At 37.1% G+C, this 27,546-nt stretch overlaps 3 protein-coding genes across 18 annotated transcripts; 2 read left to right on the forward strand and 1 right to left on the reverse strand.

Annotated features, from left to right (window-relative positions):
* The first annotated feature begins 1,104 nt into the window (after nt 1–1,104).
* Nucleotides 1,105–8,968, forward strand: LOC107903353 (ion channel CASTOR). 3 transcript variants are annotated; one of them, XM_016829371.2, is made up of 12 exons: nt 1,105–1,631; nt 1,739–1,810; nt 2,581–3,186; nt 3,974–4,156; nt 4,435–4,494; nt 4,577–4,780; nt 4,886–5,134; nt 5,986–6,084; nt 6,273–6,467; nt 6,791–6,883; nt 7,183–7,449; nt 8,417–8,931. In XM_016829371.2, the coding sequence occupies exons 1-12, from the start codon at nt 1,200–1,202 to the stop codon at nt 8,633–8,635; spliced, it is 2,679 nt and encodes an 892-aa protein (XP_016684860.2). In that variant the 5' UTR covers nt 1,105–1,199; the 3' UTR covers nt 8,636–8,931. The 3 variants fall into 3 exon arrangements, with proteins under 3 accessions (XP_016684860.2, XP_016684875.2, XP_016684868.2); XM_016829379.2 differs by lacking the exon at nt 5,986–6,084 and adding an exon at nt 5,834–5,932 and having other exon boundaries at nt 1,120–1,631; XM_016829386.2 differs by lacking the exon at nt 6,791–6,883 and having other exon boundaries at nt 1,119–1,631; nt 8,417–8,968.
* Nucleotides 8,969–10,092: 1,124 nt separating this feature from the next.
* On the forward strand, nt 10,093–14,120 carry LOC107903288 (heat shock 70 kDa protein 6, chloroplastic). Its single transcript, XM_016829314.2, has 8 exons — nt 10,093–10,849; nt 11,246–11,498; nt 12,106–12,185; nt 12,281–12,423; nt 12,515–12,613; nt 12,716–12,905; nt 12,993–13,391; nt 13,484–14,120. Exons 1-8 carry the CDS (start codon nt 10,301–10,303, stop codon nt 13,883–13,885), a joined length of 2,115 nt encoding a protein of 704 aa, XP_016684803.1. The 5' UTR covers nt 10,093–10,300; the 3' UTR covers nt 13,886–14,120.
* A 784-nt stretch (nt 14,121–14,904) lies between these two features.
* Nucleotides 14,905–27,273, reverse strand: LOC107903203 (pentatricopeptide repeat-containing protein At5g04780, mitochondrial). 14 transcript variants are annotated; one of them, XR_005909986.1, is made up of 12 exons: nt 27,149–27,273; nt 21,964–27,032; nt 21,732–21,805; nt 21,339–21,417; nt 20,840–21,067; nt 20,646–20,736; nt 20,420–20,519; nt 20,082–20,330; nt 19,769–19,969; nt 19,591–19,691; nt 19,429–19,499; nt 18,871–19,309 (listed from the first exon to the last, which is right to left on the reverse strand). XR_005909986.1 is itself a non-coding variant. In XM_041087931.1 (10 exons), exon 10 carries the CDS (start codon nt 17,950–17,952, stop codon nt 15,151–15,153), a length of 2,802 nt encoding a protein of 933 aa, XP_040943865.1. In that variant the 5' UTR covers nt 17,953–19,309; nt 19,429–19,499; nt 19,591–19,691; nt 19,769–19,969; nt 20,082–20,330; nt 20,420–20,519; nt 20,646–20,736; nt 20,840–21,067; nt 21,339–21,417; nt 21,732–21,806; the 3' UTR covers nt 14,905–15,150. The 14 variants fall into 14 exon arrangements, 2 of the variants coding, with proteins under 2 accessions (XP_040943865.1, XP_040943866.1); XR_005909996.1 differs by having other exon boundaries at nt 21,964–27,037; nt 27,149–27,256; XR_005909992.1 differs by having other exon boundaries at nt 19,769–19,929; nt 20,024–20,330; nt 21,964–27,247.
* Between the last annotated feature and the right edge of the window lie 273 nt (nt 27,274–27,546).

The raw sequence follows: 27,546 nt of genomic DNA on the forward strand, positions 1-27,546 counted from the left end.
TTCAAATGACATTGGGATATCATATGCCACACTCTACTTAATCCCACTTAGTAAGAAAGACCATAAATTCTAAATATTAAACACGACGTTAACTTTAATATAACATATGCTCCAAGTAAAGGCATCCTTAACCTCTACACACACCTCTTTAGTGTCCACGAGTGATTTGAATTTAGTGAAGTAATTTGAATGTCTTGTTTCTCAATGACATTCTTTAAAGACTCCACATCAAGCCTACCATTAGAACAATGATTGTTTGGAATTTGGAAAAATCGATGTCCACTTTAAAGAATAAAATAACAAACACGAAAAGATATAGAATGAAAAAAGAATCTCCTCGATAAAAAAATTGAATGCAAAGAAGAAAATAAATCTTTTGAATTCATAAAAAAGTTTTATTTATAAATATTTAAGCGAGAATTTGAAATGACCTTAAAAAAATAATTGTGATAAAGAAATAATATTATTTCAAAATTCAAAGCAAAGGTGCGTGTCTACGAACAATTAGTGCAAAGGCACAACAATTGAAACATTAATCGTAATGCTTTAGAATTTTCTTTTAGCATCATCAGAGTTTTGATTTAATTCATATTTCATCTAAAGGGCAATTTTTATGTCCAAGTCAAACACTCGATGTATCACCCAACACTTGGAAGTAAAAATTGACGAAGCTCAACTTCATTAGAAGCTTAGTCTTAACCTCGTAAAATATCATGTCATTGAAGTGAATATACCAAGCATTCAACTTAGTGACCTATAGATGGAATGCTTGACGATTGGGATGTATACAAAGCAAACCCTTTATCAAGGGTAGAGGGAGAGGGCGAGTAATGGTCTTAGTCTCTTTCAAATGAAAAATTATTTTTATAGTCCCTTTAATTTTAGAAAATATAAATTAATATAATGATAAAAATTACATTTTGACTCTTAAATTTTATTTATTTATTATCGGTCCTTTTAAAACAATAAGTTAATTATTATAATAATAAAATATTATTATTTGTATAGGATTCAAAGAACCTCACTATCAATCAAAATAATGTAATTGAAATTTTTGATTATTTTAAAATCTCACAACTAATCAATAGTGTATTAATAAATTTGGTTCCAAAGTAGGACTTCACTAAAATTATTTCAAAGAAAATAAAAAAATCCACAAATTGCAAAAAACCCCCGAAACATTTCCAATTGTTCTATTCATGTCCCAGGATTCAGCAGAATCATCTCCTTCCTCCAGCAGGGACTGGTTCTTCCCTTCACCTTCCTTTATCCACTCCACTTCTAATTCTCCACAATCCCCAAATTACCCCCGTAAGTTCTCCACTATTCCAAGACACTCTCGCTCTTCTCCTACTGATTCGAAGCCACCCAAAACTTCAACGTTCCGTAGCGTTTCTTCCTCTGGTTCCGCCGCCTATGGAGACCAAAAGTATGGTAGGGGTCGTCGGAGAATTGAACTTATTCGCAGGAGCGAGAAAACGGCAAAACAAGAAAAGGAGGGCCCCGTTTTGGAACAGAAACGGGTCGTTTCCAAGGCTGTTTCCGGTGTGAAAACAGCTATCGGCGAAATGGGTATTCGGGTTTTCGGTCAACGGGTCAAAATCCGGTGGCAGATGGCCTCCTACATAGCTGTATGTTTTTTTTTTTTTTTGTTTTTTCCCCATTTTGTTCTAGTTGACTTTCTTCTTCTTATTTTTTGGTCGATATTTGATAGTGTTTGTATACTTTGTTTTTACAGATTTTATTTACAGCTTTTGGTTCTTTAGTGCACAAGAATTTCTCTTTACATAATCAAGTCATTGACTTGCAGGTACATTTCCCTATAGAGCTGATCCTATTTTATAATTATGTTGTTTAATTAACTGGAACTATTCTATTTTAGTGCATGAACTTGCTTCAATGGCCAACAAGTTGGCCTTTTTTTGTTTTTGGTCTGATGATTCAGCTTATTTTTACATGTTTATCATTTTTTTTGTACTTTAAAGAGTTTTCAGTAACTGGTTCTTACTGCTGTTAACTTGCACGAGAAGTTAATGCCTCAATGATTTGTTTATTGAGACTATGTTTTGATTATTACTTTTTGCTTCTGGAAAAATTGCTATGAAACTAACTATGTCAAATAGATATAAAATAATGCACATTCAAACATATTTGTCTCATGAAGTCGAGTGGTAGGCCCATTAGCTGAAGTGAGTTGATCCATACTTGAGACTAAGGTGAGCGTGTGTGTTTTTGAACTTGTGTTGTATAAAAAAAGAACATATTTGTCTCATATAACATAAAAATGCTCCATAGTTTGTAGTCACAAATTTGGTTTCTTATCATGCAAAAGTATTATTATGTGTTTTTGTATGGAAATGCATTTTTAGCTTCCTTTCTTTGAACTAAAGGAAAACAGTAATGACAAAATGAAGCCTCTGCTTGCGAATACCTTTTCGAACATATAAAATCTAGGTTTAGTGTACTTAATAATAATTAAATGAATGTGCATCTGCTCATACTATAGGATCCATCTACGACTTATTGTTAACTAGTTAATATGAGAAAACTTGCTAAACAAAAATTGTTTCTTGATTGCAGGACCAAATTTCAACTATGACTATTAGATTACAAGCTTGCAATACGTCAGACACTTTTGATACCATTTCTATATTGCAAGAGAGTGATCATCTTTCTAGTAAAGGATTAAAAATTCTAGCTCTGACTGTCTCAATTGCACTGCTATCCATGCCTCTCTTTGTTTTCAAGTATATTGACTATATCTCTAAGTTTAGATCCTCATACAATTGTTCTGAAATGGTTTCTCTTAATAAGCAACTTGAATATCGGGTAGATGTCCTTTTATCAGTTCATCCATATGCTAAGGCACTTGCTTTATTGGTTGCAACTCTAATGCTTATTTGCCTTGGAGGATTGGCACTCTTTGGTGTCACTGATGATAGCCTAGCCGATTGCCTTTGGTTATCTTGGACTTATGTTGCTGATTCAGGTAACCATGCCAACTCTGAAGGAATGGGTCCCAGATTAGTTTCTGTTTCAATAAGCTTTGGTGGGATGCTTATCTTTGCAATGATGCTTGGGCTTGTTTCTGAGGCAATTTCTGAGAAGCTCGATTCGTTGAGAAAAGGAAGAAGTGAGGTTGTTGAGCAAAACCACACTCTAATTCTTGGGTGGAGTGATAAATTGGTAAACTTTTAATCAGACAATTTATCTATGGTTACGAATCTCATTGGGTTTGGATCTATTAAGTTTGTGCACTCTTGGTTGATGTAATTCATTTTCTTCCTGAATAAAGGCCAATCTTTCTAGTATTTGGACCTTTACATATATTTACACCATGTGCATATGTATCATATATTTTTTAATGTCTGGTGATACAGGATGAAGGAAGTTGATTCAAGAAATATAATTAGTTATCTTTCGCAATCAGAAATTTTGGACACATGTGTTTATATTTGACATTTTCTCCTCATGATTGAGTTTATAAGCACTTATGTTGTCGATTTCAGTTGTTGTAAATTATGATATTGAGATTTCCTCTGTGTTGACTCTCTTTGTTTCCTTCTATTTTTTCCCCTTTAAGAAAAAAAAATATTATTCTCTCTGGTTTTCCACCCTAGTTCTTTTTATTTCTCCCTAATTTCTTCTCTCTCTCTCTCTGAAATTTTTCTACAATCTCTACTCCCTAACTCTTTCTAGATTCTTGTTCTACATCATACGAACATCTGAATTTGTCTTTGCACATACTATATGCAAGATCCAGGACTTACCGCCTGATTTAATGTTCAGTATAGAATTACGTTTCTGAATTCACAGAAGACACTTTGGCATTTTTGTTTAGTATTTTAAAAATTGTTTTATTCCACTTTGATGACCTATGAGTACCTCTACAAATTTCAGACTCAACATTATATATGTGACAGGTTTTATGCTGTTGTTCTCTACGTTGTTGATTATTTTGTTGTCAATGCAGGGTTCATTGCTCAATCAACTTGCCATAGCTAATGAGAGTTTGGGCGGAGGGATTGTTGTGGTGATGGCTGAACGGGACAAGGAGGAGATGGAGCTAGATATTGCTAAAATGGAGTTTGATTTCAGAGGGACATCTGTGATATGCAGAAGTGGAAGCCCTCTAATTCTGGCTGACCTTAAAAAAGTACAGTTCCTTTCCTTTCGATTTGTATTTCAAAATAAGTTGGCTAAAAATCTCACTATCAGATTTAGCAGGCTCAACCCTCTTTAAAGATAATCTAAAAATATAAAGCTGAATCAGCTAGTGTAGTTGAGGAAACCTTACAACACTCCAGTGTGATAGCTGCAGCTTCATTTTGTTTTAATTTCATCCATGCGTTTGGTGTTGAAGATGTTTAAAGCTTAAAGGATTTGTACATGCTGGGGCCACTAATTATTCTGCTAACATGCCAATTCTTTCAGGTTTCTGTGTCCAAGGCCCGTGCAATTGTTGTCCTTGCTGATGACGGAAATGCTGACCAGGTCTTTGCAAACGTGTTAATCTGATGTATCTCTGATGTTGGTTAGATGATGGATGCTGACTCTTGTTCATGGTGTAATGCAGAGTGATGCTCGTGCTTTGAGAACAGTTTTAAGTTTGACTGGAGTAAAAGAAGGTCTAAGAGGACATATTGTAGTGGAACTAAGTGATCTTGACAATGAGGTTCTGGTGAAACTTGTTGGTGGAGAACTTGTTGAAACAGTTGTAGCTCATGATGTTATTGGGCGCTTGATGATTCAATGTGCAAGGCAACCTGGACTTGCACAGGTTAGCTTCTCCAATTTATAGTGTGACATTTCTTGCTGATCTTTTTGGACTATATTTAGCATCCTATCAGTTATACCTTTAGTAATATTGGAGTGATAATGACAGATATGGGAGGATATCCTTGGGTTTGAAAATTGTGAGTTCTACATAAAAAGATGGCCGCAATTGGATGGCATGCAATTTGAGGATGTATTGATTAGTTTTCCTGATGCTATTCCTTGTGGAGTCAAAGTTGCTTCACGAGGGGGTAAAATTATCCTGAATCCTGAAGACTCGTATGTTCTACAAGAAGGAGACGAAGTTCTTGTTATAGCAGAAGATGATGACACCTATGCTCCAGGCGCATTACCTATGGTGATTTCATTTGCTTTTTTCTTTCTCTAAATGCAAAATATATTTTGTGGTTATTCTTGCTAGCCTTATCCATTTTTTCATTTTGTGGTTCTATTTGGCCTATAGGTTGCCTTGTTCAAATCAGGCTGCCTTGAGGCTCAGTAGTTGGAGAAATCAATTAAATGAATAAACTAAAGACAGAAACAAATCAGTCTAATAAAGAACACATTCATGGCAAGAACTAGAACATAGCTTTTGTTATCTGGTCTTCAGTCAGTTTTCAGGTAGTTCTTCTAAATTGTCTCAATCCGGAGTGGTCATTTGTATATTTATGCACACTTTATGAAGGAAACTGTAGATTTATGATAGGTTTGTTGTCTGCCTTTAGTCTATTTTAACTAAAATTTGGCCATCACCATGTTCTGTGGTCAACACCATCAATGGTGGCACAAGAAACTGGTGGAAAACTGAACCAAAAACTGGAGAGAATTGCTTATTGATTGTTTCTCTTTCTCTCTGAGTCTAATCTGATAAAGAACCTGTTGCTATGATTGTGGAGTAATCTAGAAAACTGATTAAGATAATTTAGGAACCAAAAGGGACTGGAAAAGGAGCTGGTATGGCTTGTCACAACAGGGTGGTGCCGATGATGAAATTTAATAAGTGGGGCATACCATAGTTAAAACAACTTACAAAAATATAATCAATTTGGTCATTCAGGTCAATGGAGCATCATTCATGCACATTGCTCGACCAGCAAGAAAGCCCCAGAAGATTCTACTTTGTGGATGGAGGAGAGACGTTGATGATATGATTGTGGTACGTTCTTTTTGTAGCTCCTAATCGTGTTTCTCTTCGGCTGAATGCTGCAGGTATGGAGAGGGAGTTTACCTGGAGACTTTATTGTCCCAAAGTTGATGGAAAAAATACTTCTTTGTGGTTGGCGACGAGATATGGAAGACATGATTATGGTAATATTATGTGGAATCAAGGATGATGCTCCCACTCTGCAAATTGTCACTCAATATCAGCTATTAACTCCAAGAAATCTTCACCAATTTCAAGACTCCCCCTTGTGTTTTTACTTTTGATGCACAAAATAGGAACACATTTTGTTCTTTGTCTTACAACGGATGTGTACTCGTTAATCTTTGTTTAGGTTTTGGATGCCTTCCTAGCTCCTGGATCAGAGCTCTGGATGTTCAATGAGGTAGTTGAAAGTGAGAGGGAAAGGAAGCTCATTGATGGTGGTCTGGACCTCAGTAGATTGGTTAATATAACACTGGTTCATCGTGAAGGTAATGCAGTGATACGGCGTCACCTAGAAAGTCTTCCATTGGAATCGTTTGATTCAGTAAGTATCTTTATCAATGGTATATTATGATAGAAAATTACAGGGAATTTTCAGTTCATAATAATCTTGGTAATTGTTAGAAGGCGTGGCATTGGCAGCCACCTTGCAGATTTGTCGTGATAAAATACATTTTTAGATGAATGTCGGATAATGAGCATTTTAAGATGAAAATGGATTTTCTTCACAGCATGATTTTTTTGTGCTATTTGACATATAATAGGTCCTTTATACCCTTCTGAATTAGGATATGTGATGATTGAAGAGGTAGGTTTCAGGGATTTTTTTTTTTTGGTTTCTAAATGTCTATTTTATGGTCTGTACAGATCCTAATTCTGGCTGATGAATCTGTGGAAGACTCGGCCATTCAAGCTGATTCCAGATCTCTTGCCACATTGCTATTGATTCGCGATATTCAGGTGTTATGAGTTTTGATCTTTAAGTCTAGTTCAATTCAATGGATTCTTTTCGGTCCATAGTTTTTCTACTTGCTTAGTAGGAAAAGCTTTCCTTGTTGTTGCTACGGCTCGACTCAATTTCTTTGTGAACTATTTGGTTTTCATCAACAAACTATAAGCATATTTTTAACTATTTATTATTATCCATGAAAACAGGCATATTCGTGAATCTTGATAGCATATTACATGCTTATACTTCAGATATTGACTTCCGTCTTTGTCTTTCTCAGCCATAAATTTGAATATTTTGCTTTTGGCAGGCTAAGCGTCTTCCTTATAGAGAAGCTATGGTAACCCGAGGTCAAAGAGGAAGTTTCTCCCGAGGTTCTTGGATTGGGGAGATGCAGCAAGCTTCCGATAGATCAGTAATAATTAGTGAAATACTTGATCCGAGGACTAAAAATTTATTGTCCATGTCAAAGATTAGTGATTATGTTTTATCAAATGAGCTGGTCAGTATGGCCTTGGCCATGGTTGCAGAGGATCGACAAATAAATGATGTACTAGAAGAGCTTTTTGCAGAGGAGGTACTCTCTCTTTCCCGTAACCTTTATGTCGACTTTTAACTTGTGCAGAAGTTGCCCCTGATCTGCTAAATCATGTCATGAGACTTGTCCAAATAGTATTTATAGCATAACACTATATGTTTCCTTATTTATTACTGGGTTGGGAATAAGAAATGAGTCGATTTGGTTCGAGGCAGAAGTTAATACCTCGTTGAATAAGATTGGACAGGATAAGCTTCCGTAAATCAATATCCTTCTGACTGAAGGACATTTAATGGCCCAAAAAGCTGCCGAAGTTGAATAAGATTGGACAGGATAAGCTTCTTCATTTCCTTTTTCACATATCAGATACAAGAATCGATCACCCTATCGAAAAAGATTTATACCATTGGCATGGTCATTCAAAGGATTAAAAGATAATGATGAAAATCCGTGTTGCTTGGGCTCAGGTGTGAGTGTATGTATCTGATATTGGTATTTTCAATTTTTTCAATGTTCTCCCTATTATTTGGAGGATTTTTTGAGGTTCACATCTCCATACTCATGTTGGACAAGGTTGGAAATGCCAAAAAGTCACTTAGGCTTATATACATATATATTAGGTTATTCAGTTCCTTGCTTCGGTTTATATGCTCTTACAACATACTTATCATGGGTAAAAGTATCATGGGTGTCTTGTACTAGGCGCCAGATTACATTTTGCCTCTTCTACTTAAAGATGGGCAATTTAGATTTTATACGTTAGATCAAAGAGTAAACTGGTCATTTTATTAAAAACTTCATCCATTTCTACTAATAAAACTAGTATCGTCAGCATGAGGTATACGTGACATGTCATGTGTCATTGTTTGGTTATTCCATCGACCATGCCAATTTTTAATAGTACAAGTAGATGAAATTTTTAACAGAAAAGACCAATTTACTTTTTGTTCTAATGTATAGGGGCTAAAGTTAATCATTCATGTAATTTTGGATACTCTGTTTTCAGGGAAATGAGCTGCATATTAGATTAGCAGAGCTTTACCTTCATGAAGGTGAAGAACTGAGTTTCTACGAAATAATCTTACGAGCTCGACTAAAGAGAGAGATTATTATCGGTTACCGTTTAGCAAATGCCGAGAGAGCCGTTATCAATCCGCCAAACAAAAACGAGAGAAGAAGATGGTCAGTGAAGGATGTGTTTGTGGTTATCAGTGAGAAGGAATGAGATTACTTGTGCTATACGTCATGATACTTCAAGAGTTCATCCATGGCAAAGTAAGATTCAGTTTGAAGTTGTGGAAGAATCGAAGCACTTACACCTCCAGAGCTCACATATTACACGCAGAACAGATCGAAAATCGATCTTCCTTACCTCAGAAATCAATGGGAAAAGCACTGATCTTCCAGTTTTTGATTCATCGAGATTCTAAACTGTATATCATCCCTTCTTGATGTATGTATGTTGCGACTGCAATAGATTCAATAATCTCGAAAATACAAAATGATGTTTTTGTATTTAAACATGATTAATATGATACATTTAATATAAGTTCTAACACAAAAAAGTACAATGTATGGCTTGCTTATATGATGATACAAGCCTGAATATCTGGGTTAAGCAAACTTATATAGAAAGTGAAACCTAACTCGGAATGTTCAGATCAATCTAATTTTTTAAAATTAAGTGATCAAAATATAAATTTACTAATAATTTAATTACTTAAGATGTTATTTACTTAATTTTACGTATTCAATTTATTTTTATTATGATTTATTAGATAGAGTTAGAATTAAACCTGATCATGAACTAAGCCACTTGTTCAAGCATGAATGTTTGTCTAAAAAGTGAAAGGGTTTAGATAAAATTATATGCTTGAAAAATGGATTTCGACAAAAAATAAAGTTTGTTTTCTAAATTGGTCAAACATCAGGTAAGTTCTTTTGGCCAAATTTGCTGCCATTTTACTATTGTATTGTTACTATTTTTATTGTTATTGTTTGGATATTAGTTACAATTATATTAGTGTTATTTAGTCCTACAACTTTACAAAAAAGTCATTTTAACAACAAAACCGACATAGGTTAAGATTTTAAATAAAAAAGAGTATAAGAACTCAGTGTCTCAAAATTAAAATATATAAACTAAAATTTAAAGGTATAATGTTTTATTTGGCCTTACAACTTTACAAAAAAGTCATTTTAGCTTTCCTTTTAATTTTTGCTTCTCTTAGTCTTTGAACTTAGGTTGTCTGTTAACTTTGTTAACTATGTGTATGTCACATCAGTAATTAATTAATTTTTAAAAAAATTTAAAATATTTTTTATAAAAAAATTAAAATACTAATTAATTCTCAATGTAATATCCACGTGGCAATCCAAAAAATCAAAAAATTTAAATGATTGATTGAAATGATTTTTTTTTAAATTCAAGGGTAAAATAAATTTTTATTTGATAATAATAAAAAGAGAAAATAGAAATCATTTTTGGGCTTTTGGGGCTTTGTTCAAGAGTTGTTTCAAACCAAACAAGTATCTGAATTTTCAGCCCAAATTTTCCATCCAGCTGGATTTTTCTCTCCATCCAAACAGCCTCAAAGTATCATCATCAAGGTCCTAAATGAAACCCAACACTTTAGATCATTCTAGAAAGTAATCCACGTGTCACCACCTAACCCTCACACACACCGCACGCAAACATTCACACTACTCCCTTTGTTTTCTCTTTTTAAGAAAAAAATATAAAATCCTATAAACCCTTACTCCCTTTTCCCCCCTTATCTTCTTCCTAGAAGCCTATACCCCTTTGACCGTCCCTTATATTAGTTCACTCTCTCTTTTCCCTTTGAGGTTTTGGGCTTCTCTCAATTTCTCAATCCCAATTGTTTTTAAAATGGCTTCTTCCACTGCTCAAATCAACGTACTCGGTGGAATCGGTTTCGCTTCTTCTCGAAAACCCAACTACCATTCACCCAGAACCGTTTTCTTGGGTCAACGACTTGGTAAACCGTCGCCGTTAAACGCAGCCTTCTTACGGTTAGCGAAAACCAATGGAAAACGGTACAATGTTGGGCCGGTTAGAGTTGTGAACGAGAAAGTGGTCGGAATCGATCTCGGGACTACTAACTCGGCGGTTGCGGCTATGGAAGGAGGGAAACCCACGATTGTTACGAACGCGGAAGGGCAAAGAACGACGCCGTCAGTGGTGGCGTATACAAAAACTGGGGATAGGTTGGTTGGGCAGATTGCTAAACGACAAGCCGTCGTTAACCCTGAGAATACGTTCTTCTCTGTTAAGAGGTTTATTGGGAGGAAGATGTCAGAAGTGGACGAGGAATCTAAACAGGTTTCTTATAAGGTTGTAAGGGATGACAATGGTAATGTTAAGCTTGAGTGTCCTGCCATTGGTAAACAATTCGCCGCCGAGGAAATTTCAGCTCAGGTACTGTTAATATTTAGGTTAAATTCTGCTATCAGTCCCTGTACTTTGCGGAGGTGATTGATTTAATCCTTGCACTTAAATTTGTTCATTTTAGTCTTGCAACAGATGACAGTCATTAATCCAGTTAACTGGACTTTAGCGAGTAATATCTGACATGATTTTTTAAATATTATGATATACTTGTCCCTTCAGATTTTAGAAATATCAGAACTTAATGAATTTAACTGTGAGGACTGGAATTTTAAAATTTGAAAACTACAGGAAATGACTGAATCTACAACTTTTGTAAAGTACAGGGACTAATAGCATAATTTACTTGATGTGTTTATTGTGTTCTATATTTAGCATATTTCTATGTTTCTATCGTTAATGGATTGTTTTTACTTTTTGATGTAGGTTTTAAGAAAGCTTGTTGATGATGCTTCAAAGTTTTTAAACGATAAAGTAACAAAAGCTGTTGTTACTGTCCCTGCTTACTTCAATGATTCCCAACGGACAGCAACAAAGGATGCTGGTCGAATAGCTGGGTTAGAAGTTCTTCGGATTATCAATGAACCTACGGCTGCCTCTTTGGCATATGGGTTTGAGAAGAAGAACAATGAAACCATCCTTGTGTTTGATCTTGGAGGTGGTACTTTTGATGTTTCAGGTAACTTTCCCGACTTATATTCGACTTATATCCGAACATGGATTTGGAAATGTGATAATACATTAGTCTTGGAAATATTGAATGTACCTATATTGGACATAATATATGTTAATCGGGATCTGAGTGAATGAGTAAAAGTACTATGGAGGTCTTTGTACTAGGAGTCTGATTGTATTTTGCCTATTTACTAAAAAGGGGTAAATTAGTCCATGTAGGTTAAATTAAAGAGAAAACTGGTCTGTTTTGTTAAGTTTTTATCTATTTTTGAAAAATTGGCGTGGCTAACAGTAGAAATGTAATGAAACTGAAGGACTAATTTACTTTTTGATCTATCATACAAGGATTAAGTTGCCCATTTTTTGAGCGGATTTCAAATTGCAGTCTGAATCCTAATACAAGGATCTCTTTGGTATTTTTTACTGGGGTGAATGTCAAATAAAGGGACATGGTAAAATTTTTTAAGTTTTTTCATGTGTTTGGAGTTTCTTTCAAGATTATATCTCAAACTCATGTATTGGACACGAGTGTTGGACATTGGTACTTTGGTGCAATATAAGTGAGAAGATACTAGCAAATGTTTGATTGTTCATGTGTTAAAATGTTTCAGTGCTTGAAGTTGGTGATGGAGTGTTTGAGGTGCTTTCTACATCTGGGGACACACATTTGGGTGGTGATGACTTTGATAAGGTATATTTATACTTGGGACTGATGAATTTTTCTTTAATAGTAATTGTAATTTTCAGTGCTGAAGTATGTTGTATATGTTATGTTTTTGTGTGCAGAGAATTGTTGACTGGCTTGCCGACAGCTTCAAGAGAGATGAAGGCATTGATCTTTTGAAAGACAAACAAGCTCTTCAGCGGTTAACCGAGACAGCTGAGAAAGCTAAAATGGAGTTATCATCTTTGACTCAGGCAAATATAAGGTAAAATTGTTTCTGTATTTTCTTCTTGTGCATACTAGTGATTGTGCGTTTTCTACATTGTGTTAATAACATAACCTTTTCGTTTTTCCAGTTTACCTTTCATTACTGCCACGGCAGATGGGCCTAAACACATTGAGACCACCATTACCAGGGTTAAGTTTGAGGAATTGTGCTCAGACCTTCTTGACAGGTAGTTTTTATCATGCTAATCTCTCTCTCTCTATATATACTGTTTGGTCTATCGTGTTAATCATTGAAGGTGTTAAGTTTCGGTATCTAATATATGCTATAGGCTCAAGACACCAGTGGAGAATTCCCTTAGGGATGCAAAATTGTCCTTTAAAGACATAGATGAGGTTATTCTTGTTGGTGGATCAACACGTATCCCAGCTGTTCAGGAACTTGTGAGGAAGATGACCGGCAAGGAACCTAATGTGACTGTCAATCCAGATGAAGTTGTTGCCTTGGGTGCTGCAGTTCAGGTGTGTTTGTGGTTTACTTGCTACAACTCATCTTACTAATGTTAAATTCTTGTTTTGATGTTTTCTGTCTGCCCCTATTGGTTGTAGGCTGGTGTTTTATCTGGAGATGTCAGTGATATCGTGCTTTTGGATGTGTCCCCGTTGTCACTTGGTCTCGAAACTCTTGGTGGTGTCATGACCAAAATCATCCCAAGAAACACCACACTTCCCACCTCCAAATCGGAGGTCTTTTCAACAGCTGCTGATGGCCAGACAAGTGTTGAGATCAATGTACTCCAAGGTGAAAGAGAATTTGTTCGGGACAACAAATCTCTTGGCAGCTTCCGACTCGATGGTATTCCACCAGCACCACGTGGTGTTCCCCAGATTGAAGTTAAATTTGACATTGATGCCAATGGCATCCTTTCTGTAACTGCTGTCGATAAAGGAACCGGGAAGAAGCAGGACATCACTATTACTGGTGCCAGTACTTTGCCAAATGACGAGGTGTGCATTTAAATTTAAATTGCTCTGAAACCCTTTCTGATGTAAGTCTTGATGATAAACTGTTGGCTTGATTCTTCTGTTAAAATATACAGGTTGATAGAATGGTAAAGGAAGCTGAGAAGTTTTCAAAGGAGGATAAGGAGAGAAGGGATGCCATTGACACAAAGAACCAAGCTGATTCCGTTGTCTACCAGACCGAGAAGCAGCTGAAAGAGCTTGGAGACAAGGTTCCTGGTCCAGTCAAAGAGAAAGTTGAGGCAAAGTTACAAGAACTCAAGGATGCAATTGCAGGGGACTCAACACAAGGGATGAAGGATGCCATGGCTGCACTCAACCAAGAAGTTATGCAACTAGGCCAGTCACTTTACAACCAACCTGGTGCCGGAGGCAGCAGTGCAGGACCTGCACCTGGTGGTGAAACCGGGCCTTCAGATTCATCAAACAAGGGTCCTGAAGGAGATGTAATTGATGCAGATTTCACTGACAGCAAGTGAAAAAGCTCGGTTTTGAATCATTCTGGGTATTGGTGTGAGAGGTGGGGGATTGCATTACCTGTCATTTTTGATCCATGGTGGTGAAAGAAAACAAATGGATTTAGGATTTAATAGAGTATGAAGCAGCATATATATATATATAGAATGTCCAAATAGTGATTAATATAGGGTGTTAAGCCCTTCACTTGAACATTGTTTTGAATTGTTCAATATGCATGCCATTTCTTGAGTTTGACTCCTGGATTTAACCAATGTATGTTAAAATCTTTGGTGAAGAAGGCAGTGATTTTTTTTTATGAATCTCAGATTCATGACAGGATTCAAGTATTATTGCATTGTATTGTTTTCTTACCGATAACCAACTTGTTGCTGCAGTTGAATTTAAGTATAATTGCCCTGGTGCAGTGAGGAAATTATTAAAAGACCCTTTTATTTAAAAAATTACAGGAATTTTGATTTGAACTTTAATGGCAACGAAAACCCTCTATATTTTTCTCTCTAGAGCCCTCCTATCTTTTTACCCTATTTTTGCTGTCTTTGCCTTCTTGTGAGCAGCCAACCCGGCTTTAGGGCTGGCATCGCTCACATCTCCGACTGCTATAGTAAGACCTTTTCCATTTGCCTTTATTTTCGATAAAATAACTCAAGCAGAAGTACTTTTTGTGTGGTTTTCCTTCGTTGGTGAAAGGTGGTGGTTTGCTTCTCCAAGGGTTATTTTTTCCCATTCATTTTGAAACTTCTTTGTGGTTCATCAAGCACATCCTTTGGCAACTACCTTTTTCTCCCTTTTGGATGTAAGGATGAAAGATGAAAGCTTTGAGAATCCGTTGATGTTGCTTGTTTAATTTTCGTTTTGTTGTAACTTGAAAGAAAAAAAATAGAGATGGAGATCAAGAATTTGTTTGCGCAGTTCAAAAGTTTTCTACATATGCAGGATCTTAATTAGAGAGTAATTCACCATAACAACAGCTGCAAGTTGTGATTTAACACACTCAGCAATTTACAGTCTCACTCTATACTTCTAACTAATAATTCCTCCTCTTAGTCTTTCCCTCTTGAAAACTCGGACACAATTTAGTTTACTTACAATTTTTCAATGAAAAAGTAATTCCTAATTTAACAAAAAAATGCTCTAATTTGTACATACCTAAAGTGTCAATACTTTTAATCAGGTATCGATGAAATTCACCGATGTTAAAAGGGATAACGGTCACTAAATTGAGGCATTAAATGCCAAAGTATCAATACTCATGAAAAAAATATTATCACCAATAATCTCCACAAGAGCATGAACCATCTTTAAAATGGTGGTATCTGTTGATGTCTCTCAAAATAATTTCCCTGGACACAATTTTACTAATGAATTTGAATGCAGTATGGCAATCCATGCAGACTCTAAGATTCTTTTTAACTCTAATTGGAGCTCCTGCCGGAGTGGCAATCAACCCGAAGGCTACTGCAAGTTTTTCGCTGTGGTGGTATAGAAGTTTTTCCTTTTCATCCCGTTCCACATCATGAAGATCAAACTCCACCTTGGGGATGTACCCGGCTTTGCTCAAACGCTCACTTAGCTCATCAAGCTTTGCGTAGATTTCTTCACTCTGAACATGGCTTCGGTCTCCCGCTATGAAAGTGTATATCTTGTCTTTAACCTCAATCCAACTAACCCCGGGTTCTTTCTTCACGTTACAGTCTTTCATGAGTCTTCTCATCTTTGCTACATTATTCCACATGCCAACTGATGCATATATGTTAGCAAGAAGAACATGGGTACCAGATTTCTCTGGCTCAAGAATCAAAAGCATCTCTGCAGCACGTTGGCCAATCTCAACATTCTTGTGGATTCTAGCAGCACCAAGAAGTGCACCCCAAACTGAGCCATCCGCTTGGAAAGGCATGGTATTTACAAGTTCCATTGCCTCATCTAATCTCCCGGCTCGACCAAGTAAGTCAATCATGCAAGCATAATGCTCTTGCATACGTTCAAATCCAAATAACTCCTTCATTGATCTGAAGTAATTTTGGGCTTCAGTAACCAAACCAGCATGGTTACAAGCACAAAGCACACTGACCAAAGTTATCTGATTGGGTGAAACACCATATTTAAGCATTTGATTGAAAACCCGTAGTGCTTCTTTCCCATGCCCATGTTGAGCTAGTCCTCCTATCATTGCAGACCATGAGACTATTCCTCTCTCAGGAATACTAGAGAATGCACGTTCAGCATCATCTATGCTTCCACATTTGGCATACATGTTCACGAGAGAATTTCCTGCAAAGTTATCATACATAAATCCATGCTTCAAGACATGAACATGCACTTGTTTCCCTTGCTCGTATGCTGATAGATTTGCACATGCATTTAGGAGTGAACTACAAACATATGGATCCGGCTCTATCCCTCTATCTAGCATTTCTAGATACAGCTTAAGAGCTTCTTCACCTTGTCCGGACTGAGAATAAGCTGTGATCATAGATGTGAAACCCACCAGATCTACAATCAAGCACTCTCTGAATATTCTTGTTGCATCTTCAAGAAGGGCACATTTTCCATATGCATCAATAAGGCTGTTTACAACATAACGGTCAGATTCAAATCCTGATTTTGCAGAGAGTGCATGAATCTGTTTGCAAACATAGTTCACCTGCAAGCTAGCAACGGATTTGAGGACTGTCGATAATGTTGTTTGATTGAATCCAACTCCTGCCTCATGCATCAAAGGAAACAGCAATAGAGCTTCCATATCTTCCCCATTTTGTGAATGCGCAGAGATAACAGCATTCCATGCAATCAAGTCCTTGTCTGGCATCAAATTAAAAACCATTCTTGCATCGTTCATCAAACCACTTTTCGAATACATGTCTATAAGTCCAACATGCACAAAAGGATCTGATCCTACATTCAGCTTTATCAAGTTACAGTGCAACTGTCTGCCCAATTCCTTGAGACCGATGCCAGCACAAGCTTTTAGAGCACTCGACAAGGTAAACATGTTTGAATGTGTTCCAGATAATCTCATTTGCCCAAAAAACTCTAAAGCAGAATCATGCTTATCATGAAGAACGCAACCAGCAATGAGAGCATTCCAAGAGACGATATCAGGTTCCCTTATCTCCTCAAACACGACAACAGCATCCTCAAGATTCCCTATCTTTGCATACATGTCCACAAGTGCATTCTTCGAGAAAGGATCTGAATCATAACCTAGCTTTATCAAGAACCCGTGAATTTTCCTTCCTTCACCACTATCCTCCAACCCAGTGCAGGCGTTTATCATGCTAGACAAACTAAATTCATTAGGCCTTATTCCACTCAAAACCATCTCACGAAACAACTCCACAGCTTCACCAAAGTAATCACTCTGCACATAACAAGAAAACAATGCATTCCATGAAACAACACTCCTTTCAGGTATATCCTCAAAGAGCCTCCTCGAATCACCAAATTTCCCGCATTTTGAGTACAAGACAACCAAACTGTTACCTACATATTCATCAGACTCAAACCCGTTAACCACCACAATTCCATGAACCTGCCTCCCTAACTCCAAATCCTTTGTAAAAGCACAAGCTTTTAGAACGCTAGGAAAAGTGAACTCATTACACTTAAGACCCAACAAATGCATCTCATGGAAAGCCCAAATGGCATCTCTAGCAAGCCCATTTTGGGCATATCCAGAAATCAAAGCAGACCAAGAAACCAAGTCTGGTTCAGGACTTTCGTCGACCAGTTTCCTGGCATAGCCAAAAAGTTTTCGTTTTGCATACAAGCTGATCAAAAAGTTCCTACTTTTGGGGTCATTGGTTGAACCAAATTTGAGTGCATGGGCATGGATTTGCATGCCTGGATATAGGGTCTTGGAGGCATTGCATTTTGACAAGAGTTTAGAGTAGTAGGGAACAGAGAATGATGTGGGATTGGGGTCTTGGGCTAAGCTGAGGAAAGGGTTGGATTTTTTGGCGTGGCTTGAAGTAGCTGAGGTTTGAAAACGGTGAAAAGAAGAAGGGTAAGATCGTTGGAGATGAGATTTTTGGAACTGGAGGGAATTGAAAGTACGGATTTTCATGATTCATTTGTTCATTAACCTGGTTTGGTTAATCTTCTCAACCGCAACTGACGCCACTTTTGACGCCACTACTCCCACAACAGCACTAACGAAAGCTTCAGCCATCTTTGCTTCAAAATAACAAGCTTGAAATGTTAGAAAAAACTGTTAACCCTATATCAGAGAAGCGAAGAACAATAGGAAACGAAAAGCAATAGATGATTGAAATGGGTAAATTACATTCAAGATCCTTATACTATTATTATGTTTACGTTTTGTCCACTTAACTTTAAAAAGTTTTCCTTTTGTCTTTATTTTTTAAAAAATAACTCAAGCAGAAGTTCTTTTTGTGCGGTTTTCCTTCGTCGATTAAAGGCGGTGGTTTGCTTCTTCAACGGTCCTCTTTTTTTTTCCGCACTGTTAGGCTGCTTTTAGTTTCCTAAAGGTTACAATAATATAACTCCTAATGCAAGTGTTTCCGTAATTTTACCATTGATCATCAACATCCGAACTCTAAGCTTTTACCGAAAACCTAAATTTTCAGTGTCAAAGGACTTCGAGAAGAGATTTTGGACCTTCCATAAATGAAAGAAGTTTGCATATCCTTTGATAATTACTTTCTTCGTCTCGCTTTTGGATGTATGGATGAAAGATGAAAGCTTTGAGAATTGCGGGTTTTGCTTATTAAATATTCATTTAGTTGTAGCTGGACAAAGTAACTACTAGAAGAACAATAGAGATGGATATGAGAATTGTTTACGCAGTTTGGAAATTTCCTACGTCTGAGGAGCCTTGCTCAGAGGTTAATCCACTATAACAACAGTTACAAGTTATGATTTAACTCAACTCACTCAGCAAGTTATAGCTTCAGTCCTATACTTCTAACTAAATAACTCTCCCTCTAAATCTTTTCCCCTTGCAAGCTTAGATCCAAGCTGATGAACAATATTCAGTTTACTCACAATTTTGCACTAAAAAAAGTAGTTCCTGATTTAACAAATAAAATGCTCTCCAATTTCTACAATTAACCTACACTAGTCGTTCACTATATATACATAAAAGGGGCGTTCAAGTACAATCAATGACATTCGCTAATCTCACTAAAAACATCTTACTGTATCAAATTCCTTGAAGATCAAATCTTCTATTTAAGAGAACTTTGATTGTATTGAAACAATCTTTACTTGGCTTGATTCTCGCATGTAAAGTCTGCACTGATGTACCACCATTGAAGCTGACAATTATAATCGGCACTAACAAGCTCTCTTTGCTTGATATAAATACAGGGTAGCCAACTTTTTTTTCTGATGATTTTGGATTATGACCTGAAAGCTTAAATCTTCAACTTAGCTCGATACACAGATGCTAGCTCCTTTTCCTGATAAAATCCAAACACAGTATTTATGATCAACTAAGTTACTATTTTTAATTCCAAGGCAATCCAATTGGTGAACTCAATAAGTTTTAGATCCTAGAAATTCTATGAAGGAAAAGTACCTTTGTGAATAGCTTTTCCATTCATATTTGGTGCTGGTCCTCTCCGGTCATGGCTAAGGCCTTCTAGCTTACTACCCCATCAGATAAAGCAAAATCATAAATCTTTACATGAAGAAAAAATTTTAACCCTTGGATTTGAATTTTAGTTGTTTTATCACTGACCTATGTGAAGCATGTCCGGATCTCTCATATCAAAGAGTCTTGCAGGAGACTTCCTCTATTTGCCTTAAGTAACACCACTTCTCTACAGGGAGACACTTCGCCTGCAAAAATGCAAAAGGAATAGGTTAAGAAAGAGAATGGTGGTAAAGTGGCAAGATGCTGCAATGAACAAGCATACAATATGTTGTCAAGGACAGCTGATTTGGGTAGCCAAGGTTAGTTCCATAACGGGATGGCAATCGCAAGTGCTTCCTTCAGGAGCAGAACCAGAATGGCTTTCGGGAACAGAACTAAATTCCGGTCGGATATCACGAGAAACCTTATTCACAATCCTTGAGGCTTCTGACAAGTAGGAGAAATACTTAGGTGACTTGCATGACTGAAGACAACAAGGCAAAAGAAGTGGTCAAAATGCATAAACAATGATAATTACCTAGTGAGTTGAAATTTGAAAATTTTTCATAAGCAGTCTTCCTGTTTAGTTGACTTACTATAATAGTCTATGCCTTTTGGAAAAATGCAGCTTTTTCCCGGCTAATCTGTCAGAAACATTTTATGTACAACAAAACTAAATCTGTACAAGTAGTCACAGCTGACTTGGACCTTTTCTGTGACTGCAATCAAACACAGCTCAATAGCATCAAGTAGTCACACCATTACCATATGACCTTTTCCAATACCCCATGTACGGTGCTGGGCCACTCTGGTCTTGGCTGAGGCCATTTAGCTCACTAGCTCATCTGATAAAGCAAAATCATAAATCTTTACGTAGAGAAAAAAAGTTTAATCCTCAGATTATAACTTAAGTTGGTCATCACTCATCACTGACCTATCTGAAGCATGCCTGGATCTCTCATATTGAAGATTCTTGCAAGAGACTTCCTCTATGATCTTAAGTAACACCACTTCTCTGCAGGGAGACACTTTGCCTGCCAAAATGCAAAAGGCTAGGTTAAGAAAGAGAATGGTGGTAAAGCAGCAAGATATGATGAACAAGCATATGATATGTTTGTCAAGGACAGCTGACTTGGAGAAACATGTAACAAGGTTAGTACCATAACGGGTGGCTATCCTAAGTGCTTCCATCAGGAACAAGGCTAAATTCCAGTTGGATCTCATGAGAACCCTTATTCATAATCCTTGATGCTTCAGACAAGTAGGGAGATATATTTAGCAAATGTTGCATGACCACAGACATTACAAACAAGTTAACAATAAGTGATCAAAATGCATAAACAATGATAATTACCTAGTGAGTTGAGTTTTGAAAAAATTTCATAAGCAGTATTCTTTGTTTAGTTGACCTACTATAATAGTTCATGCCTTCTAGAAAACAGAGAGAACGGAGGTAAAGCGGCAAGATAGGCTGGTTGCAATGAACAAGTACGTGATATGTTGTCAAGAACTGCTGATTTGGGTAAAAATGAAACAAGGATGGTAGTACCATCACTTCCATTGGAAGCAAACTAAGAATGGGCTGCAAGAAGACAAGAACGATAATGAATACCTCACAGATGTGACTAGAGCTTTGTACATAGTAATCCTTAATGCTTCAGATAAGTTGTGAAACCAAAGACTTCATAAGCAAGGTAAAACAAGTGGTCAAAACACAAAGAATGTTCAATTATATAGTTTATTAAAATTTGAAAATAAATTTTTAAGTAGTCTTCATCAAAGCAAAATTAAAAGTTAATAAATTGTACAAGTGTCATCAATTACATGGAAAAGAAATTGTGACCGGAACTTACTTTTCGATGGATAAATTTAGTTTCTACGTTCTCTTTATGACTGATGAGTCTTTGAGCTGTACAAGCTAATTAGTGAATCCTGCAAATTTGTGAACAAATAACCTCTTATTTTTTAAAAAGAAAAAATAAATAAATAAGCCTACCAAGCTGAAGGGAAATATCTTGTCTAAATGGAGAAACCGACCAAATACTTAAAAGAATTGCCAAATGACTATATATACAAAGGGACTTGTCATATCCATGAAATGTTTGTCAAAGCAAAATTACAGGGTTGTCTACTAAATTGCAAAGATAATCACAGGAAGAATGAACTGATGTAAATTGCATTGAAAAGAAATGGGTATAAGAAAAAGAACTTATCGAAAAGAAATGGGTATAAGAAAAAGAACTTACTTTTCTATCTATATATTTACTTCTGAGATGATAAGTCAATGAATCATTCATATCCATCCAAATCCTGTAAAGTTCTGGCAAAAATGCCACAAAAAAGAAATGAAAGTTCAGTTTGAAACTAGACAAGATTTTAGGATGAAAAGAACAAGGAGAAGAACAATTTAGAGAAAAATGATATACTTTTATCAAATGCCCAAAGTACAGATGTTTTGGTTTTAGATATTGAACTTACCGCTTTCTCTTAATTGGGGTTCTACGAATGACGGAAATATTGAACTACTCGGAGCTGCATTCCTTGGACCTTCTTATGTCTAATAGAGGACACGCTGAAATTTGAAATGCTATAACTTTGGAGAGGCCTCGCCTAACAAGTTCAGAAGGCAGATACACGAGCTTATCACATGAATCGATTCCCAGCCGCTTTATAGAGGACAGGTTTCCCAACCAATCAGGCAAGGCTTCTATGCCGTGAAATGTCAGTATTTCCAGCTGTTCAAGGGCAGTGAGGTGTTGGAGTTGGTAAGGAAGAGAACTTAGCTTTGCCCATCCACGCAATCGCAACTCTGTAAGGGAGGCACTGAGGCGTCGGATGGAATCAAAACCTGGGAATTCTTCTAGCTCTTCTGAGAAACCACCAATATCTAAACTTCTCAAGCAAGTAAGGCTGCCAAGGCAGTCATTTGGAATGCTCCTCAATGTTGGGCACTGTTTGATTGTTAAATGACGGAGAAAACGCAATTTCCCCAAACTTTCTGGAATCGATCTTAGATCAGGCAAATCAGATAGTGTCAGATTGTGAACGAGAGTGTAGGATTGCAGCAAATCTAACAGACAAGTTAAGCTTTTGCCTAAACCAGTGAAGTCTAATTCAGTGAGACAATAGTGACATAGACTTGGAATGGACCTCAAATTCGGGCAGTTCACTATCCTCAATTTTCTGGGCATAGGGACGAGACACGGTGTCATTATTCCACGTGTAAGAACGTGACACAGTTTAGGAGACGAGCACTGCCCTACTCTCGGAACAATTTCCAGTTTGCTGCACTCTGATATATCTAGATTTCGAAGAAAGGAAAATCCTTCCAAATCTGGAATGGAACTTAAATTAGGACAATCACTTAATTTCAATTCTTCAAGAATAGTGGAGGTCGACAACCCATCTCCAATCTTGCTTAGTTTTCGACACGAGGAAATGTGAAATTTTTGAAGAGATGAACATCTTCCTCTTATTGGAACAATTTCCAGTTTGCTGCACTCTGATATATATAGATTTCGAAGAAAGGAAAATCCTTCCAAATCTGGAATGGAACTTAAATTAGGACAATCACTTAACTTCAATTCTTCAAGATAAGTGGAGGTCGACAACCAGTCTCCTATCTTGCTTAAGTTTTGACACGAGGAAATGTGAAGCTTTTGAAGAGATAAACATCTTCCTCTTATTGGAACAATTTCCAGTTTGTTGCATTCTGATATATCTAGATTTTGAAGAACGGAAAATCCTTCCAAATCTGGAATGGAACTTAAATTAGCACAGCCACTTAACTTTAATTCTATAAGATAAGTGGAAGTCGACAACCAGTCTCCTATCTTGCTTAAGTTTTGACACGAGAAAATGTGAAGCTTTTCAAGAGATGAACACCTTCCCCTTCCTGGAACAATTTCCAGTTTGCTGCACTCTGATATATCTAGATTTCGAAGAAAGGAAAATCCTTCCAAATCTGGAATGGAACTTAAATTAGCACAGCCACATAGCTTTAATTCTATAGGACAACTGGAGGTCAACAACCCGTCTCCTATCTTGCTTAAGTTTTGACACGAGGAAATGTGAAGCTTTTCAAGAGATGAACATCTTCCCCTTATTGGAACAATTTCCAGTTTGCTGCACTTTGATATATCTAGATTTCGAAGAAAGGAAAATCCTTCCAAATCTGGAATGGAACTTAAATTAGCACAGCCACTTAGCTTTAATTCTTTAAGACAACTGGAGGTCGACAACCCGTCTCCTATCTTGCTTAAGTTTTGACACGAGGAAATGTGAAGCTTTTCAAGAGATGAACATCTTCCTCTTATTGGAACAATTTCCAGTTTGCTGCACTCTGATATATCTAGATTTCGAAGAAAGGAAAATCCTTCCAAATCTGGAATGGAACTTAAATTAGGACAATCACTTAACTTCAATTCTTCAAGATTAGTGGAGGTCGACAACCCATCTCCAATCTTGCTTAGTTTTCGACACGAGGAAATGTGAAGCTTTTGAAGAGATGAACATCTTCCTCTTATTGGAACAATTTCCAGTTTGCTGCACTCTGATATATCTAGATTTCGAAGAAAGGAAAATCCTTCCAAATCTGGAATGGAGCTTAAATTAGCACAGCCACTTAGCTTTAATTCTTTAAGACAAGTGGAGGTAGACAACCCGCCTCCTATCTCGCTTAATTCCTTACACTCTGAAATGCAAAATTCTTCAAGAGATGAACATATTCCTGCTATTGGAACAATTCCCAAGCGTCCGCAATCGGAAACATAGACACTTCGAAGAGCAGAAAACCCATTCAAATTTGGAATTGAGAACAAATCTCCACACTTCACTATAGTTAGCTCCTCAAGTACCGTGGAAGTAGCTAGTCCATCCCCTATACGGCTTAATTTTGAACAATCCTCAACCCAGAGCTTTTTAAGAGACAAACATCCTCCCGTCAGGGGAACACTTTCTAATAAGGGGCAATCAGAAACAAGCAACTCTTCTAAGCAAGGGAACATGGTTGCTGCTGTCGTTGCTGTCCATTCTTCCAAATTTTTCATTTGCCGTAGCATGAATGTTTTTAATGCAGGAAACACCTCAATCTCACATTGACCACTTCCATCGCAATAAAACTCATTACCGATGCGTTTCACCTTCCCCATATTCCTCAGTGCAAGAAACTTGAGACTCTGCAGTTGGCCCAATGGTGGAAGACTTTTACAATTGATGCAACTGTTTAATTCCAACTCCATCAAATTGTCAAGAAGCAGTGAACCAATATTAGAACCATGAACGGGTCTTGACATCCAAGATGGGAGCTTTTCCCCTCCATAATTCCAAACAATTAAGCTTTGCAAACCTGAGTGGGGTTGGAGACCTTCCAGCACTTCCTCACAGGTGTCATTGCTAAATTCTGACCATTCGAATATTACCTTGCACAATTTTGTTTTAAGCCGTAGATTTGCTTTGCGAGCCTCTTCCTTGTCCCTAACACTCTGCAGATTGCATATCCTCAATTCTCCACCAAGTTCGTTGAGGCATTCTAGAGCATCAAGATGAAATTCGATATCCCTAACAAAAAACATTGGCAATGTTTGGAGAGAAATTAGGTGTCGAAGCTCAATTGGTTGAGACCTTTGCTGGTCATAATGGATGTGCTTCAAGCTTATCAAATTTCTCAATCCATCTGGAAATGCGATTTCCCTACAACCCATGAACCTTAATGTTTGTAACATGTAAAGTTTGGTTATGGATCGAGGCAGCACTTTGATAGAAGTCTTCGAGATGTCCATATACCTCAAGTGCTTCAAGTCGCCGAGGGAAGCAGGCAACTCAAGAATATAATCAGCACCGGAAAATTTTAGGACTCGTAAGCTTGTGAAGGTTCTTGACAATTTCTTGAACACATCAATCTCTGAGAACAAAGAGTGCAATTTTGGAGCAACAGCTGTTAAAAGTATTGGTAAGGATTCCCCATCATAACCAATACTGAGATGCTGAATATGAGAAACTTCATCTGTGCTGGAACTGGAATTTTCTTGGAAAATCAAAGTCTCAAACTTTGAGACAGACAAAGCCAGATCATGCACCATGTCATGCATCTTGCAAGTCAAAATATTTCCGCACCTGTCCTTCCCCACATCTTGGAATAAGGAATTTGATAACAATTCATGGAAATATCTGTTACCAGTATCCATCATTTCTTTAGAAGCGCCAAGAAATCCTTCAGCCATCCAGAGTTGGATTAATTGCTCCTTTCTAAAGCAAAAATCTTTAGGAAACATGGCGCAGTATGCAAAACACTTCTTTAAACATGGAGAAGACAAGTGATCGAAACTTAACCTTAGCACACTATTAACCGAATCCCATACATCACTTTTTTGAATTTTCAACCATGCACCCCGACTCTTTTCAAATTTGCGCATTGTACCTCCAATAACTTTTGCTGCTAAAGGCACACCGTGACATTGTTTAGCAATGTCCTCGCCAATTAACACTAAGCTGGGAGATATTGGGGAGTCTCCACGTGCTTTTTCTTGAATTATGGACCAGCACTCCTCATCTTTTAATTTTCCAGGCTGATGCCTTTGATTAGGAAGTGTTTCCACTTTTAATGCCACATCTTCAATGCGGGTTGTTACAATAACTTTATTCCCCCGATTCTTATTAACCCCTTCCAAACACCACATTAGTTCATCCCATTGTTCAACATTCCACACATCATCAAGTACAAGAAGATATTTGATCTGTTCATTTCCCCTTTTGGCCTGCTCAATCTTCCCCTTCAGTTTCGCCGTTAAAGCATTCAAGTTTTGAGGTATCGAAGTCCCCTTAAAATGCTCCAGCATTTCTCTTAAAATTCTTTTGACATTGAAGTCAGCCGAAACACACACCCAAAATCTTACATCAAAACGCCTTTCCACATCCACATCATTGTAGACTAGCCTTGCTAAAGTAGTTTTCCCGATACCCGCCATTCCAACTATAGGCACAACAGAGACAGTTCGATCATCTTGGGGACTGACTAACATGTCAACAACTTTTGAGACATCATTTTTCCTTCCAACAATGTTTGAGTCATCCAGGAAGGAGACTGTCTCCACATTTGATGGAATAAAAATTCTTTGATCTATGGCTAATTGTTGGAGACCGTAGTCTTTGGCTTTTTTGTTAAGGTGGTCCAAGGAATTAAGGATGTCCTTAACTCTATTAGCCATGTTGTGCCGAAATATGACAGTAGATGGAAGGTCTCGTAGCTTTCTCCACATCTGAACCCCAACCTCCACTTTCCTTCTGAGAAACTCATAAGTAATCTCATCCAGGACCTCACCAGCCTCATAGGCAACATCTCTGAGCCCCTCCAACCAAAGCTTCACTGAATTTATTTGCTTTTGCTTTCCCTCTGCATCTTGCAAGAAAGCTCCAACCATTTCTAGTGAGTTTTCAAGCCTCTGAATCTCATCCTTGAAGCCCCATCCAAGGCTTATCATCTCAACCGCAACTGACGCCGCTTTTGACACCGCTTCTCCCACAACAGCACTAACGAAAGCTTCAGCCATCTTTGCTTCAAAAATAAAAAGCTTGAAATGTTAGGGAAAGCTCTTGACTCTATATGAAAGAACCGAAGAACATTTGTAAAAAGCAACAGAAAATGGAAATGGGTGAAAGATCATACCGAGTCAAGGAAACTAAATGCAGGAGAGATTTGATGATGAATTGCTTTTGGTAAATGCAAATTGTAAAGTCAATGAGCGTTAAACTACCACCTGCCTGCGCTGACGAGAATTTCAAGAGACCAATAAACTAATATTAATAAGTAATTTTGGATGGGGTAAATTACACTAAGGGTCATTATACTATTATTAAGTTTTCGTTTTATGCATTTAATTTTAAAAAGTTATAAAAAGACCATTAGACTATTTAAAAGTTTTTATTTAAGTCATCAAATTATGTTGTTTTTATTAAAAGCTTAGCTAGCAAATTTCCAAGTGGTGGTCAGATGATCAGTATGATAAATCAATACCTATCGACATGTAGAAGAAGAAAACTATTTAGATTTTGATTTGCAGATTT

The sequence above is a fragment of the Gossypium hirsutum genome, chromosome D02 (assembly GCF_007990345.1).
Source record: "Gossypium hirsutum isolate 1008001.06 chromosome D02, Gossypium_hirsutum_v2.1, whole genome shotgun sequence".
Lineage (NCBI taxonomy): Eukaryota > Viridiplantae > Streptophyta > Magnoliopsida > Malvales > Malvaceae > Gossypium > Gossypium hirsutum.